This window comes from Myodes glareolus, chromosome 23 (genome assembly GCF_982192425.1).
Source record: "Myodes glareolus chromosome 23, mMyoGla1.1, whole genome shotgun sequence".
In the NCBI taxonomy this organism is placed as follows: domain Eukaryota; kingdom Metazoa; phylum Chordata; class Mammalia; order Rodentia; family Cricetidae; genus Myodes; species Myodes glareolus.
In genome coordinates, this window is record NC_142048.1 from 5,504,112 (window position 1) to 5,523,774 (window position 19,663).

General features: G+C 50.0%; 1 protein-coding gene across 1 annotated transcript in view; it reads right to left on the reverse strand.

The window, feature by feature from the left end:
- Nucleotides 1–768: 768 nt before the first annotated feature.
- The window catches only part of Med26 (mediator complex subunit 26), a 37,481-nt gene continuing 18,586 nt past the window's right edge, over nt 769–19,663 (reverse strand). Inside the window, exons 2-3 of the mRNA XM_048442802.3 lie at nt 3,917–3,991; nt 769–3,335 (exon numbers count right to left, since the gene is read on the reverse strand). Coding sequence (XP_048298759.3) covers nt 1,716–3,335; nt 3,917–3,991 — 1,695 coding nt within the window. The 3' untranslated portion in view covers nt 769–1,715. The remainder of the gene's footprint in view (nt 3,336–3,916; nt 3,992–19,663) is intronic.

The window sequence follows — 19,663 nt, forward strand, 5'->3', positions numbered from 1 at the left end:
CCCTCCAGCTGGGTACACAGCCTTTCGTCACCACCTGGGTTTTGGTTGCTTTTATCTCCTATTGGATTTGACCCTGGCAACTTTGTGAAGGCCTTTTCATCTCACAATAGGAACATTCGCTCACGAGTGAACACTGGTCCAGGGGCCCAGGGCCACACAGCTGGGTTCCACCTCCTCAAAAGGGCCTTTAATGGGAGTGGTACCATCCTGCACCAAGCCTTGGAAATCTGTACTGGCTCTCAAAACAAAAAAACAAAACAAAAAAAGCCAAAACAAACAAACAAACAGAAAACCAAAAACCTGTGATTCTGGGTTGGCTGTGGTCCTAAAATCAGAAGGAAATGTTCTAGAACTTGACCCCATGCAGCTGTTTTATGGGTAACTAACTGCTCGTCTATGAAATTAAACAGATTATCTATCTCAGTGGGGAAAAAAAAAACCGGAAACCCAATCCTGGCTTATTGATTTCGGGGAGAGGAGAAAACTAGACAGTTCTATGCACTCAGCCGGAGTGCTGCTCAGGGCCTTGCCATGTCACAAAATACTGGTGGGCAGGGAAGGTGTCATCAGCTACACAGCCTGCAGAAGGGGGCTTCTCTGGGTGGATGATGTCGTTGACCCTAAATGAATGAAAGGCAGGTAGGAAGGCCCTGCCTGCTGCCACAGAAGCAAGCTAATGGGATGCCACCAAGACTGGGCACAGTGGTGTGGCTATGGGCTCCAGGAAAAGACCAAGTACAAGTGTAAAATGAGAAATGACTCAAAAACTGGTTTGTGCAAATGTTTTTTTTTTTATTTCCACATTTATATCACAAGGTGTCCACTTACTGGACCAAATAGCAAAGTTGCTCCCTTCTGCGCAGACGCAGAAGTCTAGGTACTGTACATTCACTAAGGCTCTTTGTTTTTGCAAATCGCGTTTATGACAACCATAAGGCAAACGAATCTAAAGGAATGGTTATGAGTGTTTCCAGCGAACAGACGGCTCTCCCCTCGCCCAGCAGGGCAACAGCAGGGCAACTCATGCCAGTAGCACCCTCGGGAACTTTGTGGGTTGAGGGCTCTAGAAAGATGGCATTTCTAGAGATGTGAAGAGGAAAAGAGAAGAAAGGAAAAGTCATTTGGCTGGTGGTCAGGTGGAAAAGAGGATGAAATAAATGAGAAAATTGAAGTTTCTGCAGCATTTCTTTAAGAACTGGGGTTGAACTGAAACCATATACAAATGGGTGGGCATCTGTGCAGTGTGGGTGAAGCTGGCCCACCCGCCCAATGCCAGGGCTTACCACAGCAGAGAAGCTTCTAGCGCACAACACGAAGGAAAGAAAACACTGGCTAGACAGAGGCCAGAGAAGTGGCCTGTACCTCAGAGACACCAGAGCCAAAGAGCAGGAGATGCAGAGATGAGATGTGCGTCTGTTGCTATTAAGGTAACCTCTCCCACAGGGTTCCTGTGCCTGCCTGCCACTGAGGTCCCCACCTTCGGTACTTTGCACCTCTTCTGGGGTGGGGGACTAACGCTTTATAGCTGGCTTGCTATAGAGTTCTGAACTCCCTCTGCCGTCTGCCCTCTGAGCGGCCCTTCCTTTGCAATCGTTAGTAAACTGATAGCAGCATTTCACAAAAGGAGGGTGGAGAGCGAGCCTCATGCCCGACCTCCCGGCTGGCCAGCCTAGCCCCTGCAAGGTGAGAATGCACTTGATGACCAGGCCAAGTGCTCAGTCCAAGCAGACATAAGGCAGAATGTTCAAGCGCCCATCGTCGCCATGTGGGTCGAGCGATATGCACTGCGTCCAGTCATACCAATTACCCTGTGTGTCCTCACACCCGTTTACCCCTGGCCACTGTTGGGCCTGGATTCTGTCCAGATCGTCCTGCATGACTTCCCGAGTGAGCCCCGGGAGGTCAGTAGGCATGGGCAGCGGCAGCAGCACATGGGGCTGGCGGGCTCCTCGCCGACTGCTCTCCTCCTGCTTCAGGTACTCGGCCATAAAGTGGTGCGCGCCTGGGGTCTGCGCACCAGACGATGACAACAAGCTGCTCTGGTGGCTCAAGTAGGACTGGATGATCTCGTTGCGTGACAGCTCCTTCCAGTTCGTCTGCTCAAAAGGACTCTGGAGACTGGCTTTGGCCTCCTGCTGGTCCAGTTCTGTCCTAGGTGGCTGCTCTGTGGGTACGGGGCTGTCAGCCCGCACCGGCTCTTTCTGGGTCAGAGGTTTGATCTGTCTCGTCATGGGGTCAAAGGTGAGCTTCCGCTCTTTTAACCGCACAGGTTTGACGCCTGCCTCAGGCACCTGCCCATCTAAGTTCACCGTGTAGTCTCGAGGTCGGTACCTCTTTTTCTTTTTGCTGTCCGAGCCACCCGAAGAGGCAGCATCACTGTCCGCCTTGGAGGAGTCTGGCGACAACCCAACCCTGCAGGATGGCCCTGTTAGCCGCGGGTGGCCCTCGGGCTGCTCTGGCCAGTGTACAGGGCTCTCAGCGCTGGACAGCAGCTCCATCCGCCGCACAGGGGGTGTGGATGGCTGGGCCAGTGGGAGTGGGGAGGGCACCTGTATGGTGTCCAGTGGTTGGGGACGTGAGGAGGGGCTGGACATGGGGCCCTTCGTTGTGTACGAGCTCCGCTGCCGGGAAAAGGAGCCTTCGTGCCGTGAGTTCCGGGGGCTGAAGGAGCAACGAGAGGCCCCCCTGGGATGGGGAGGGCCTGGCGGCTCATCCGCCCTGTCCAGATGCTGCAACTGCGCAGTCTTGGTTTGCAGGCAGGGCATGGGGGGCTTGCCCAGGCCAGGGGAGCTGGGGCGCGGCCGCACGGCATTCACAGGGATCTTGGTGCTGTGCTTCTCGTTCTCGCTGGGCTCCAGGCGGCTGCCATCAGAGCCCATGTGCCCACTACCATCCAGAGGGCTGGGTAAGCTCTCTGGGCTCCCACTGATCCCGTTAGTGGGAAGAGGGGATGCATTGGGGACTAGTGGGTCAGGACTAGATTTGGAAACTTTGTAGGGTGGCCCCGGGTGGCCCAGATCACGCTGGTCCCCCCTGCGCTTACGGCTACCCAGTCTGTCTAGTCGCTGCCCAGGGAGCCTCTGGATGTCGTTGCGATTCTTCAGGTCGTGGATGCTCTTGGGTGTGCTGGCCACTCCCACCTCCGGCCGGCAGTTGTGTGCGCCCCCGTTGGCAGAGCCTGCAGCTCCTGCCAGTGCCCGTAGTGCCACCTCATTCTGGTGTACAGGCTCAATGAGCTTCTGCCAGCTCCGCAGAAGCCTCTTGGCCCGCTTGGCCAGCTCCTCATTCTTAGTTTTCTTGCGGACATCATTGATTAGCTTCCCCAGTCGTGTCTCCTACAACCAAGAGAGTGATACATGCTTATAGAATAAGGACATAGCTAGCAGGACAAGGAAGCTAAGCCGGTAAGCTTACCCTTCCTGGTTTACCTTTTCCCTACTTGCCCCCAAACTGCCAGCTTCTTGGATATAGCTTGGGTGTGTCCAGCACTATGTAGCAGCATGAATCCTTAGTTTGGGGACCCAGGGGGCTTCCTCAGAAACAGGTTCACTGGCTCCTGGAACTTGTAGAGTCTGTGCCTTCACGGCCACACAGCTGCTCTGCCAGGGTGTCTGGGTGAGCACATTTCACAGCCTAAGATCCTCAAATAAAGGACAGGGCCACTAACTAGTTGCCTAAATAAAGCACAGTTCAGGCCATGTCCCGGAAATGGTATGAGGTGTGCAGGGTATGGGAAGGAGCCCAGCAGTGAAATCAGAAACCTTCGTTCTTGAAGAGTTCTGTGGGAAGGCTGATGTTCTGGATACACTGCCCACTGGGTCCCCTGAAGGACTCCAAGAGCCTAAGCCACAGGAAGAAGGTGGCTGGGGGCTACCCTCATCTCCCATTCTGCCCAAGGCTGGGCCAGGGCTCTTACCTCTAGTGCCTCTTTGGTGATGGGGTATCTCTCCAGACTGGAGATCACTTCCAATACTGCAACCATGTTCCGGATCTGAAGAACAAGAACCACATTATCAGCTCAGGGCTCTGCCCTCTCCCACTGAAAGCCCAGCAGCCCAGGGCTTTCCAAGGTGACAGCACTGGGCACCATCAAAACCCTGCTTACCATCTCCCATATGCACACACTCACCCACCCACTGCCATGAAAAGAGACCTGCCCCTGGTCTGACAGACAGCTTTGCTGTGAGACTTCTGGACAATGACTGGAGGAATTACCACATATAACACACAAAGCAAGATGATCACAATAAACTAGTCAACCTGATGACCTTCTCAAGGTCTTCAGAGAGAGTCTCTGAATAAAGCAGGATGTCACAGACTATAAGATGTATGTCACATGGCCAGAAGGAGGGACTCTGGAGCACAACACCTGAGCAGCAATGCAGCCTTAAGAACATGAAAGAAGGCCAGAGACACTGAGAGGCTCTGTGTGGAACAGGCAGGGTTAGCACTAGCACTGAGCTTCACCGCAACAGGGAGGTTAACAATTCACAGGCTCATATTTGGGATCCCACTCAAGAAGGGCCTGCCCTTCCATACATCACTGACTTGTTCAAACATGGAAGGCTCACAGGGAAGGTGCCAGGGCTGTCATTCCAGAGACGGTAGGACCAAAAAGCTATGACTGATATGACTGGACATCCCAGCAGCACAGCCACACTGACAAATACAGTAAGTGGGGATAGCTTTTGTGTACCCAGGAGGGCTATTTCAGAAAGCAGACACCAACCAGCAAATACGACAAAGCATCGATGACACATGGGCTGAGATGGTCAGAGTGGCACTTGAACTTGCTGTGACACATAAGAGTCATAACCCATGGACCTGCCAAGTGGCAGGACAGCCCACCTGCAATTCCAGCTTTGGAAGGAAAAGATGGGGTCCCTAGAGCAAACTGGCTAGTAAGACTAGCTGTGTTGGCGAGCTCCAGGTTTGATTCAGAGATGTGTCTCAATGAACAGGTGGAGGAGTGAGTGATGATTCCCAGCACTAACCTGGGTCTCCTTATGCATGTGTGCACATGTGCTCCACACACATGCATATGGAAAATTCAGTGAACTCCAAACCTAAATGGCAAGCTAAAACCAAGTTCTAAAAAGTGCAGGAGAGTATCTGCAACTGTGGGATGATAGGTGCTCCTGAGCACCAACTGTCAAAGAAAACTACTAACAAACTGAACCTATCAAAATGAAGAGTTTCTCTGTTTAAACACTTCTCAAGACACATACCTACCTACCTGGTAGGTAATCAATCCACCTGCAGACTGAAGAACCCCACAGGGTGGTAGTGCCATGGCACTGCAGGTTCTTGGTAGCCAAGCTGGCTGGCCACAGCCCTAAGCCCTCTTCACCGACAGCATACACCTGGCACACCAGGTCACAAGGAAAAATGCACATCCCCAGGTAGAACCAGGTACGCACTCATTAGGCCAGGCCAGTCGCTGAATGTCACACACAGGCATGCATGACCCTCTCTACACAGTCTCATATTATTGCCAAGGGTCACTTAGGCCTTTTCTTGCCATTGTAAGTGGGTCTGCAGTCCACTCCCCTGTAGACTGTTTCTGGGTGCCAAGCAGCGACTCCAGCATTTGGGGGAGGGGTGTCAGCTAGCTCCCAGGAGGCTGTTCTACTTGGCACACTACAAACAACCCAGTGACCAGAAGATAACCTGCAGGTCAGTAGTGTCAGTCTTCTGTTGCTGACCAATTGCTGGCTACTACCCAGAATGTTTTGATTATCTTGCCCACCCATAGCCTGGGACAGTGAACTTCCTCCTTCCTGAAGACTCTTGGGGAGGATCCATTCCCTACTCATACAGGTCAGGATCCCTATTTTCTTACTTGATGTCACCTAAAGGTTGTTCCTAGCTTCACGGATACCATGTCCCTGGGCTCCCGAGCCCTCCCTCCACCTTCAATACCAGTCCCGGGAATCCTACTCACATTAGTTCTGACTCACATGGGTAACCCAGAATTGTTCCTGTCTCCAGTCCACGCCTTAGTCATGTCTGCTAGGTGAGGTACCAGGTTGGTCCCTAGACCAGGAGGCAGACAATCTGTAGGACCCAGGATTCCCCAGCTTTTCTAGTCTGCCTATTTCTAGCTGAAGGCAGTCATTATGCCTCCTTTCCTCAGGGCTCTGACTCCTGGGAGAGAAACTGTAGGGAGCTCAGAGCAGACAGCAGCCCTTTACGCTGCTCCACAGTCTTTCACAAGATATCCGGACAAGCTAGTCCCCTCATTGGGGAACAAAGGCCTCCAATTTTGTCTGAGACTAGGTCTGTAACACATCCTGATGGCTGTTATGACACTGGCTCTGTTGCTCCAGGGGTGGCTGGCCTGTCTACAGACATGGCTCCTATACTCTGACATGAGATAGGGAGGGATTCCATGCAAAGAGTGTGCTATGAGGAGGTCATTCCCAAGGGAAGGCAAAGTCAGTGTTCCTTGGCCTGGGATCCCAGTACCACCGGGTTCCAGAGCTTATTCCATGGCTTCATCTCCACCCAATGACCTCACCCTGGTATATTTAGAGCCCTACGTTCCCATATAGTCCTGATCAGCAGTCCTTGCAGAGAGGACTCTGCCCAAGACCCAGTAGCCTGGCAGCACAGAGAGTCCTTGTCCTTGGGCAGATACCATCCTGCTCTCAGACAGGAGAAGGGGACAGAACACCTGGGGAACCAGGTGTTGGGTTGGTGCATCAGAAATGCTCAGCTGTGCAGTCAAAGTGTCTACTATGGGCTGCACAGATTGAGTTTAAGGGGTCTTTGCCTAGGTGCTCAGTGTCCCATGGTTCTACCCTGACTGAGGGGCCCCCTTATCAGTGTGGGCTTCCAGAAGGCCCTGAAGAAAACGCCATATCCTCTGTGTCCCCTTGCAGCTGCAGGTCACTCACCCGAGGAACCACCTGCCACACCTGTAAGGCCCACACTGCGGGGGCCACACTTTGGAGTCAGTCAAGTGATCATGCATCACAGCAGTGGCCAGGGCAGGCTAGCTAACCTGCCTAGGTAGAAAGCAGTGAAGGATGAGCTGGAAGAAGTGATGTGGGCAGGCAGGCTCAGGTGTTCTGCTATTAGGACAAGGCTGTCAGGGCTAATCCACTGCTACCACCATAACAGACCACCGGTGTTATCTTGGTTGTTCCATGTATCTGTGTGTCAACACTCATCCACTCATCTCACAGGTACTGTTCTGACTCTGCTTGGGGAACCTGTGGCAGTGCCTCGAAGGACAGCTTCAGGGTAGATATGTTGCTCACAGAGCACATGTTGAAGGCCTGAGGGTCATTTATAGCTGCTGTTAGGAATAGCCTGGTTCTTTGTCCTTTGTGACTCATTCCCAATGTCCAAATATGCCCAAACTTTCTGCTAAAGCTCTACCACAGGAGAGCTCAGGTACCAGGCCTTGAGCTATGCACTTGTTCATCAGATGGATAGGCACAGATCAATTTGTATTTCCTTAGCAAGCAGTGTGGCCAAGTGTGCCTCCCCCTTCTTTCCTTATCAGTCACAGGCCCTGTCCATTCTATTATTTGCATTTCTGGGCACCCATTGTGGTAATACCTGCCTGCACACAGTGGCTCAAATGCCCATGGGGAGGCCTATTTGTAGTGGCCAGCAGGAGCACCAGGGAAGCAGGTAGCATCTCTGTGGTGGTCATACAAAGATGGGGCAAGGAACCACCACAGGCCCAGATGAAACATGAATATTTATGAATGGAGCCATAAGAAAGAGCCCAGGCCACTGGGTGCATGGCCTAAGGAGACCTGAGGTTCTTTGTCCTATATCCCCCTTCTTGGCTGCCATGCCCCCACTTCAATCAATGTATGACAAGCAAAACAAAAACAAAAACAAACACCACCATCACCACCACCAAAACATTAAATTGATTGTGCTAAGGCATTTCGCCATGGTAACAGGAAGCATATACTTAATATCAGGCACGGACCTACATCACAAGAACCAGGGAAGCAGAAAGGCCCTCCCTCATCATGAGACCACAGCCTGTATTGCTCACAACTTCTGCTAGGCAAACCCATGACACCTGGGGCTCACCTCACTGTGAGTCTGAGGAAGAGAAACAAGCCAGGCAGAAAACACCAGGTCCAGCACTGTCAAGCACCAGAAATGGCAAGTGGCACCCATCAGAAGCAGTGACTACTCCTCCCTCTACTTTTATGCTAGAGTCTTTCTGGCTCTAGGAAACTCTGGGAGATTGGAGGTACAGTGAGCGCTCACCTGCCAATGCCTCCAGGCTACATGAAGTCAGACTACAAGGCCATCCATCTGTGGAGACTCCAAGAGCACCTCATAAAACCCTGAAGGCTCCTGAGCTACTGACAGACTGGAGCCAAAAAGTAATGTACCCCCAGGAGTTATGGTAATCTGAAAGCTCACCAGGGCCCAACTAGAGGCAGGTCTCTAACAGGATTCACACAGAGTCCCAAGGTGGATAGTACTAACTTAAGTACTTCTGTGTGCAGGAAGAGGCAAGTGTAGGAAGGATACCTGCACAGCTTTGTCTAGGTTCTTGGGGCTGTAGGCCAAGCAAGGAATTGGCAAGCTGAGGGGTGAATGGGCCCTCATTTCTTACCTGAAGGCAAAGGGATTGCAAATACTACCATCATGTGGTACATGAGGCCAGGTAGAGGACACCAAGATGGGAGCAGGGGCATCTCATGGAGGGGTGTTTAAGCCAAGCCACATTATCCTGTGGAAAATGCGGTCTACCCAGCCCCGCCTCCTTCCAGTTGCTCCTCACCATCCTCAGTTGAGCAGTACAAAGTGGAAGGCCATTCAGTGGCCACATTCTGGACTCTCCAGATGACCAGACTATCTTTGCAAACTCCATTCCCAACAAAGGCTTGAAGTTCTTGTTAAAATAAATCCCAACAGGAGACACCAGGCCTCATGGTAAATCTTGGTTCTACGATTAGAACAGCACCATCAGATTCATATTTCAGGGTTGTGCTGGTAAAGCCCTGGGACCTAAGAAATGACTACCCGTGGGGAAATTCCAGTCACAAGTTGAAACATGGAACTGAGACACCAACACTTAGAGTTCCAATGTCCCCACAGGTCAGCTCACCACCCCCTCTTTCCCCAAATCCCAGATGCTGGCAGTTGCCATTGTGTACCCCAGAGGCACTAGCACTAATGGGACCCAAGGACTGTGCAGCTTCATTGTACAGCAAGGAAACTGAGCCCATGAAGGGCAGGGAGGTACACATGGAACACAGAAGGCAAAAATCTCTTCCCACTGGCCTGATAAGGTTCTGTCCACCATGCACAACCTGCTTTCCTGAGTGTGTGGGGTGCATCCAGCTAGCACCCTGTAATGTATTCACCCCGACTTGCAACAACAGAGAAGCACATAGTTAATAGCTTCCTGAAGTTGTGTGAAGTCCCTCCAAATGGTCTCAGTGCTGTGTCATTTGCCTCTCCTGAAGGGCTAATGAAGAACTAGGACCAGGCAGATCCCAGCACAGCTCATACCCAACAGTATCTCTAAGCTGACATATACAGTGATGGTCTAAGAACCATGCTGATGGCCTAGTGCCTCACCAACACTCCCAGGCACAGTCTGTCAGCAGCCCCTGCAGCCACATCTGTGCAGCACAGTCCTCAGGACCTGCCCAGGAGCTGAGTGAAGCTTCAGCACCAAAGACTTTTGAAAGACCAACACACAGTGTCTTTGTGGGTTTTTTTGGTGGCTTTTTTTCTTTTTCTTTTAATGAAAAATGGTCTAGACAAAAATTTTTAAAGCCCACTGAACTCAAAAGATTCTGGAAGTGTTGATCAGCAAGCAAGCTGCGCCTTCCAAACCAAAACACGCCACAGATGGCACCAGAAGCAGGCAATCTGTGAGCCTTCAGTGTGCTGTGCACTCCCTGCTGAGCCCGGCACTCTGTCCCCCAGCTGACATTGTTAAGGACACCCACAAACAGAATGGGTGCTGCAGGACATGGTCTGGAAGAAACAGTTTCTTGCTCTTCTTTGGCTTATACCTGGATGAGTCGGGGAGCCTGTTGGGGTGCATGTCCCCAGGGCCATCAGCCTCATGGATCGAGTGAGCTCCTGGGATGCCTGATTAAGGCAGATTTCTCCACTAGGACCCGGTGAACACCTCAAACTCACTGGAGCCAGGTTTCCTACTTGCAGCTTCTCAGAAAAAGGACAGTGAGGTAGGGTACCACAAACACTGTCAGCAGTTATAAAAGTCTTTCCCTATCAATAGGACCCACCTACTCCCAAGGGATAGCCAGCACCTAAGTAGCCTGTCACTAAGTGGCCCTGCCTGCCCAGCAAAAGAAAGACCACTGACTGACAGGCAGAGCAAGCCACTACCTGGCCCAGGAGATAAGGAACCCAGTCTGGGTGCAAACAGCATGCAGACCACTTATTGTACACTATACAGCACCCAGGAGAAGGAAGCCCAAAGCTTGGAACAGCAGCATGCATAGCTAGCCTATTCAGTAACAGAAGCTACCTAAAAACAAAGAGAAAGGCAGAGGAGGCAGATCTGTCTTCACACAAAACCTATACTGTCCCTCCCTCCCCTTTGGCTTTTGGTCAGGAACAGAGAAAGCAAAGTAAATTCTCCAAACCGTGGATCCAGTCCACAGGTCCTTCATGAGTGTACTGAGCTGCCCCAAATGTTATCTGTGAGTCTGCCACTGCTCCACCCATGTAACTGGAAAGCTTGCAAACCAGGCACAACTTTCCATTTATGCCATCAATCCTCACAGAAGGGTCCTGGTGAAGACAAAAGGCTGAGTGGGGTTCCTCCACCTGGCCTCTCTTTGATAGGAAGAGTTGCTAAGAACACCAGCTCTAGGAGACTGGAAATGGCCCAACACCAGAGGAAGGAACACAGTACTTGGTCTACACCTTGTACACAAGACAGATCTCAAACAAGAGCGAGCCAGCTTTCCAGGAACTGTTAGGAAGCAGGCTCCTGAGCCAGCTGAGCACAGGCAGTGAGGCTGTGCACACACCTGGGCTGATCAGGAGCAGATGGTGGGAGTCACTTGGCATCCTGCACCAGCCCAAAGCAGGACCTAAGCCCAGTTTCTCTCCCATGAACGTGGGAAGCCACAGACAACATGTTGTGCACTACCTGGGCTGCTTGCACCCACAGGAACCAGGCCTGGCCTCCAGGGCAGCTCACACATCATACACATAAATAAGTATTATTTATGTAAATAACTTTTACAGCTTGTACTTTTCTGAAGAATTTTATACTTTCAAAAGTTGTTTCAAATAGCCTACTTGGGAGCCAGAGAAATAATTGTGTGTGCTTACAATTCCAGCAATAGAGGTGGGGTACAGGCAGGTCCCTGGGGTTCGTTGGTTAGTCAGTCAAGCCTACTTGGCAAGCTCCATGCTAATAAGACATATTGCCTCAAAAATAAGAACAACAACAACAACAACAAGTGACTCCTCTTATCTCCACATGCATGTGCACACACTCATTCCTGCACATGCACAAACACCAACACACAGCCTGTTAGCTTACTGTGGTGTTACATGCCTGTCATCCCAACACTCAGGAGAGTGAGTTTAAGGCTAGCCCAGACTACAGAGAGAGACCCTCCATCTCTAATATGTGGAGGTGAGAAGTGCTAGAAAACAAAAATACAACACCAAACTAGAGATGCTCAACAGTTAAGAGCATTTGTTCTTGCAGAAGACCAGGGTTCTACTTTCCAGCACCCACATGGTGGCTCACAACCACTCATAACCATTCAAGAGGCTCCAATGCCCTCTACTGACCTCAGAGCACAACTGGTACACACGTGGTAACACAGACACACATGTGAGCAAAACATTCATACACATAAATAAGTCCCAAGGAAAGCAGAGGCAGATGGATGTCTATGACTTTGAGTCCAGTTTAGTTTACATAGCAAGTTCCAGGTTACCTAACACTACAAAGAGATCCTGTCTCAAAAAATAAAAATAAAGTAAGAAATAGTTAAAAAAACAAACGAAAAACCTAAAAATGAAAAAACCCTGAACATAAGCTATTCTATATGAATCCTGCAGTCTAGAAGGCCATATATCTTATGAATATGGATGGCGTCTCCATCCCCATGGATCAAGGTCTGAACAGTGTCAATATAGCCCTGTCTCCCTGAGACCAGTAGCACAGAGTGCACTACACAGTTCACATGGAAGGTCCACCCACACAAGGCAGCTCCCTGCCCAGGGACTAAGCACCAGGAGCTGCACCCAGCAAGCAGGACATGTGTCTCTCCATACATCAGGCTCATGACCAACCTCACCTGCTGACCCTGTGCAGATGGCACATCCTGCCTCCATGTTGTCCATGTCTTTCCAGTAAGGTGAGGACACTTGTGTGAACAGGTAAGCAAGGAAAGCAGCAGAGGAAGACGAGATGGGGCAGGTGGCTATCATCGGAAACGCAGGGTAAGTGGATAGAGAAAACCAAAAGGAAAAGCACAAACCAGACAGACAGCATGGGCGGCAAGGCAGCTGGCCCTGGAGAAACCCAACTGCTAGGCAGAGAGAGAATCTGCCTCACTTCAGCAAGATCTTACTTGTGTCTTCCCTCAGAGCAGTACAAGAAATGAGTGATCACTTCTTCCACTCAGCTCTGGACAGGAGGTTCTGGCAAGAAAAAGACAGGTCTTCCAAACAGGAATGAGGGGTGATCATCACACCCCAAGTACAGGTTAGTCCTTGGGAAGATCTTAGGGCATCTGAGCAAAGCTATAAGATGGAGCATTTCCACCACAGGTTCAAGTTAGACTCCAAGCCAATCCCTACTGACAAGAGCAAGTAAATATGAAGGGCCCAAGAGATGACTCAGCAAGTAAAGGTATGTGCCACCAAGCCTAACAATCTGAGTTTAATCCCCATACCAAAGAGAACTGACTCCTCCAGCTTGTCCTGTGACTTCCACATATGTGAACATGCACAAAATAAATGAATAAATGTTAAATTTAATTCTTTAAGAATTATCAAGATAAATATTTACAGATGAATTTTACTACATCTAAAAGCTCAACACTGAAAACCTGTAAACATAGCTGAGAAAATAAAGCAGATGTCAGTCAGTGCAGAGACCAAGGTTCTGCATCACAACACACCACTTTTCAAAATTCAACAGTCAACTCAAGATCAATGTCAATTCAAGCAAATCTTCTGAGAAAAGCAGCACGCTGATTCTGAAATTCACAAGGAATTCGGAGACTCCCTGAGCACCCAGTCTGACAACCTGCTGTCAGTTTCTAGGACACACCCAGTAGAAGACCAACTCTTACTGATCGTTCTCTAACTTAAACACTCATATATAAGCTGAGTTACATGCACACATATGCACCTGCACACATGCACACCCCACAAAAACCAACAAACCAAAAAACAACAGTAACAAGAATCCTTTAATTCAATAATCAGGCAAATAAATATAGTGGGTGGCCAGCTGGCTAATGGCCCATTCAGACTTTTCGTCATACGAAAAGCAGACACACAGAAGTGAGATGGTGAGAATGACACCATCAGTCATTAGGAAATGCAAAGTAAAATTCCCATGAGAAATCAACACATACTCCATGAATAACTAAAAAATGTTGACAAGGCATGAGCAAATTAGCACTTTCCCTCTCCTCCCCCTACCCCCCATTTATTCATGTGGATGACCTCAAACTTCTGATCCTCTTTCCTCCTGGGCAATGACATGACTGATAAGCATGTGCCACCATACCCCCAAGGTTAGGCCTTTCCTACATTCCTGGTGGGAATACATCTTAGAAGGTATAACAACCCAAGGGGTCAACAAGATAACCAACTCAGTAAGTAAAGATGCTTGCCATAGAAGCCTAGCCACCTGAGTTGATCCCAAAACCCATGTAAAGGTGACTAGAAAAAACAGACCCCAAACAGTTGTCCTCAGATTTCTACATGCACCCACCCATCCACTATGCATACACACACACACACACACACACACACACACACACACACACACACACCACTATTGTATGTTAATTATAGTTTAGTAGAGTTAAAAAATTGGGGGTAGGGTATTGTAACATGCACAAAATATAGGAGCAGTGAGGCCAAAGCAGGAATGTATCTTTGTTACGGAGGACAGAATAAGCATCCCTAAACCCCAGGAGAAGAAACAGTCCCTTGGGCTCTGTCTCTCTCCAGTGAAATGAGGACAACGGTTGGGCCTAGAACCCCAGGAGTCTCCTAAGTACTGACACAAAGAATATACTCCTGATTTAGAATCAGACCCCATCAGGCACTGGTCAGCATTAGCTCCTCTTTCTGGAACTTAGCACATCCCAGAGACACGTTTCACAAAAGAGTGGGAAAGGCCGATGCTGAGTTAGGCAGGGCTTGGCCATCAGGAGTTGTGCTGACAATAGTATCACCGTCAGGAAGCCTACTTTCTAGCCTGCCTGTGATGTCTCCTTGTACTTCAGCAGGAGTAGGAGCCAACTTCCTAGAAAAGGCAGAGCAGCTTTAGCTTCCAGAAGAACAACAGTGACTCCTCATAACAGCACCTGCAGCAAGTGCTGCAGTCACCGTGAGACAGAGAAGTAGGAGTGTCTGGCACATTGCCCCACCATGGGTGTGTGGTCTGCATCTGTGAAGAGCCACCTGGAGTCTTGATTTTCATACTATCCTTCTAGTGAGGGACTGGAGGTCTTGTTTAATGGGGCCTTCTAGGGGATTCAGAACCCCCTGCCCAGCACCAACCTGTACTCAACAGTAGGTTGGGGCTCCTGCTTCACCCTCACCAGATGTATCTCCATGACAACCCTAAACTCAAAAGGAGTATACAGAGCTGAACTCAGTCACTCTCATGTGGCAGGGAGCTCGTTATCTCCTAGTATTGTTCACACTTGTGGCACACCCACTGCCTCATCCACTCAGTTTCAGAACTCTAGGCCAAAAGGATGCCCCCCTTCTTTTACCTCCCAACCCCAGTATTTGCCTAGGTTCCAGCAGAGATACTGGTAGCTCCTGGGGGTGGGACCGGTGACAGACCATAACACAGGATGGTGTATTCCTAGGGTCCAGTCAACTGCTTCACCAACCAACAACATCACTACATATCCCAACTTTAAGATGACACAAACTTGCCAGGTGGTACTGGCTCACGCCTTTAATCCTAGCGCTCGGGAGGCAGAGGCATGCTGATCTCTGTGAGTTCGAGGCCAGCCTGGTCTACAAGAGCTAGTTCCAGGACAGGCACCAAGCTACAGAGAAACTTTATCTTGAAAAAACAAAAACAACAACAAGAAAAAAAGAAGGCACAAACTCAAATAATGGCACAGACATGTCACACAGAGCCTGCCTGCACTTGGACTGTCAGCTCTCAGGGTGAGTCACTGATCTATGGTGCCCATCACAAACCAGAACGAGAAATGGTACAGAGCCACTGATCACAGGCAGCAAGGAGAAAAGAACAAATTCCCCAATACTGGCCCCCAGTGACATCTGTCAGATGCCAACAGGATGAAGTCATGGTCATTTTAACTGTAGCAGATTCTCCAGGCTGGGCCTAAGGAAAAGCCAGTATATCACCTCCTCATTCCCAACCACCACGAAAGTCTGCCCATTCCAGCAAGGGGCAGGCACATAGAGCCCACCTCACACCAGTTCTCTTGATTCTCTGCATTCACACACACACACAAGCCAATTCATGGAGTGCAGGGATCTAGGTTTTGTTTACTTCCACTTCAAAATATGCCTACCACAATGACACACAGCAGGGATCCCAACAGTAGAGGTCCCTCCCTACTGGATGCCATGTTTACTCCAATACTACAAATGTTTGAGGTCTCTCTTTCTGGGGCAAGTTGAGCCCTAAATACATCAAGTCAGTGTCAGGACAGCACAATTGTCCTGTATTCAACTGCTGCCCATGAGGGGTGACAGGGACAGAAGTGATTCTCATGACAAACAAGAAAGTGCTGTCCTGGAGTGGGCTGGGGAGACTCTAGCCAGGCACAGAGACCACTTCTGCTCCATTGAGGCCCTAGTCAGTAGTATGGGCTATTACTCTTTCAAGCCACACTTTCTCAACAAGGCCAACTGGCTTTTGGGAATCTTTGCTTTCAAAGCGGTGGTCCTGGAAGGTGCCAGGACCACAAAAATGCTCTTCAGTCTACCTTCTTGGAAACCATTAGCTGATTCCAAAGTGTTATGTAAGGAGGTATGAAGTACAAAGCCAGGCATTGGAGCAGGCGCAGACCGAACACCACAACCACTGTGGGAACTTGGTGACAGGAAAGTCTCAAGGCAGTAAACAGAGAAGCCTGTGCACTCTGGGGTTAGGATGAGGACACACCAGCAGGCTACCACAGCTCACTAGGCCATGAGGCATCTGGAAGGCTAGTGGCACTGGGTAGCCTTTAGTGTACCAGGACAAGGCTAGGTGCTCCACTCCCTACCCCTGCTAGACTAAGGGACCACACCAGCACTCTGTTCTGGCTCAGAACCAATTACATGCCCAACATGGTTAGGGTTGCACAAAGACCAGGAACTCACCATGGCTAAAAAGCTGGAGGATGGAGCCCTGTGGTGAGACTTGGGATCCCTGTCATCAGATACCCAAGACAAGATACCTGCAATAACTTGAGCATGTTACTATAAAGTACAGACTGCGCAGAGACTAGCATCAGGCCTAATCTCAAAGGCTATACTGGATAGGGAACCAAGTCATCGGGGGCCTCCTGTGTTCTGGTGCAGGCACTGTAACCATTTCCTGCGGTGTGTCCTAAACATCACGCTTTCACAGTACACACGCCTGCATTCCCCCCATCTGCACCTTCAGTGTGGCTCCTGCTCTGGTGTTTGACCCCACTTTCGCAAGAGCCCACAGCCAGTACTGGCAAGCACACCTTCACAATTCCTTCTTTCCCTCAGTTTTTCCTTAGGAATCTGATCCCAGTGGCTCCAGTTGGCCACAAGCGTCCAAATTCTTTTCTGCCAACTGCTACAGCCTCAAGTGTTTTCAATCCTCAGCTGTGCACAGTGCTATCATCCCATCATGGGAATGGGGGTATAAATGTGCTGTCTCTGAAAAGGACTCCAGGGAGCTGAGCCCTCCTGTTTGGCAGCACTGCCGAAGTGTCTGAACTGCCCTCCTGTCCTTGTCACTCGACGCTAGCATGGCAGTGTGTCTCTAACAACCAGCAGGGTATGGAGAGGCAGTGCCCAGAAACTCCTACTGCTTGTATTTCTGATCCAGTCTCAACCAGAGAGCACCCATGGGCTCTTCCTTTAGAGAATCAGAAAGGAAATGAGGCTCTGCAACTTGCCCAAACTTGGAGCCTTGTGTGTCAATGCCATGTCCTACTAAGCAATCATCCCTTCAGGGACATGATGGCACAGTGTGGAGATGCTCTTGGAGTTTGGGGCAGGTCAGCAGGCTTAAGTAAATCCACCTCTCTCCTAAAGCAAAGAGGGTAACAAGGCCTAACTGAGTCTCCTAAGACCTTTCTCCTTCGTGCTGGTGGAGTGATGCTTGGGATGAGACTCTACAACTCACTGTCCCGTCCCAGCTGCTCAGTCTCTTTTACCTGTGGCCCTTGTGTGTGGCACCCTTTGTTATAGCCTCAAATCAGCAAGCAAGTCACAAGACAGGTTAGCCCAAAGGTTGTCCTGATCTGCCCTACACCTTGCTCGGGAGAGCCTGGTCTTCCTCACCACAAGGTCAAGGCGGCAAAGCCAGACATAGCTAAGATGACGGAAGGGCCTGGACTTCTTTCTAGGACAGCTGGGTGGGATTTTAAGATATTTGTATGGAAATCATGGCTGGATCCCCCCACTTCCCAGGAAGTGTATGGCCCAGCTCTGCCTAGCACGAACTCATATGCCACATGTCCAACAAAGTCAGACTATTTGGCAGCTCCTCTTGGAGGGGAGCAGCTGTCGCAACTATTTCCCACTGTCCTTCACAACAATGAAGATGAAACTCAGCCAAGAAGGTACATCCCTTTAATTCCAGTTCTCAGGAGGCAGAGGTAGATCTCTGAGTTTGAGGCTAGCCTGTTCTACAAAGCAAGTTCTAGGACAACAGGGTTACACAGAGAAACCCTGTTACCAAAAACTATCACAGCCCAATGAGATGGCTCAGCAGATACAGCATTTACTGTGCATGCCTGATGATCTGAGTTCCATCCCCAGATGGTAGATTGAACAAATTCCCAAAAGTTGCCAATACACCACACACACGTGCACGCGTGCGCGCGCGCACACACACACACACACACACACACACACACACGGACATAAAGCCAAAGTCAGAAAAATGTAATATATTCACTAAGAAACAAAACAGAAACCAAGTTCTGGACCTGACTCCAAAATCCTGAGCAAAATGAGGGTGACAGTGCCTGCCTTACCAGGTGAAAATACATGCTAGCTGCAGAGCATACACAGTCCTTGCTATTTAACCCTTGCCTAGTGCTTATTCACATTGCCTACTTCTGGTTAGACACTCCCTCCCCCAGTTTTCTAACACAGTATCTTGCTATGTAGCCCAGGCTGGCACCCTGAAGCCCTGCTGTGTCCTGAGTTCTCATCCAACTGTTCCAGATTTTCTTTGGGAGCTTCCCATAGAGTAGGGAATAACAATCCTCAAGCCCTGCCTCCCAGTGTCCCTTGCTGATGGCAGAGACAAGTAGAATGTTCTAGGGCACACAAACACCTAAGTAGGGAGGAGGAAGAAGGCGAGGCTGAAGTAGAGAAATAAGAGGGACAGAGAGCCTGTGGTGTGCCAGTGTGTATGACAGAGGACCAGAATTCATCTGGTCCTGAGGAAGCTGGGTATCTCAAGAATTTACAGCAGGGCAGACGTGAGTGAACCAGACTGCAACTCCCATCCTCTCTGAGAAGTAGTCCAGGTAGACCCAATTTTCCTGGCTCCACCAGCAAAACCCAGCAATGTCCCTCAAAACCTGCATCACTAGGCTGGCTAAACAAAGGTCTCTTCCCCAGCTATAGAGTCAGTGCCCCAGGACTCTGACTAAGGACCACAGGGATAGTGGCACTCTGCCCTGAAGCACAAAGTCTCCACCAAAGCATATAACTAAACCACCCAACACAGAAACAAACTCCTTCCTGCCCTCAGCTGCCCAAGACAGAGAAGCACATCCTGTACGCTGCCATTAGAAGCAGCAAGCACAGCAGCTCTAAACTGTCCAAGAGAACAAGACCCCTTCCCTGGCATCTTGGGGCCTCACTTCCATGCCCTTTCTGCCTCCAGTCATGAACCTGTGTCTGGAGCCTCAGGATATACACAACTGGTGCAAAGAAGCCTGGCCTCTCATCAGAGTTAACAGCAATCCTCCGGGTTCCTTAAAATGCACAGCGGCCCCACAGCTGACCAAGAACTGTTCCTACCACGTACGTCACCAACCCCAGCAACTTCTTAACTTCTTTCTAAACTTCTAGCTACTTCCCAGGTCCCTGCCTCTTGCCTATTAATCTCCAATACTACCTTCTTCTCACACCTCTGCACTATCCAAGCATGAGCTGAGGTGCCTCTGGGGTCTTATGGCAAACACAATGTATGTGTGTGTGTGTGTGTGGGGGCTCAGCCTCAGTGGAAGCAAGCAGGTATTACTATACTATTAAGCATTTATTTCCTCCACAAACTTCACAAATG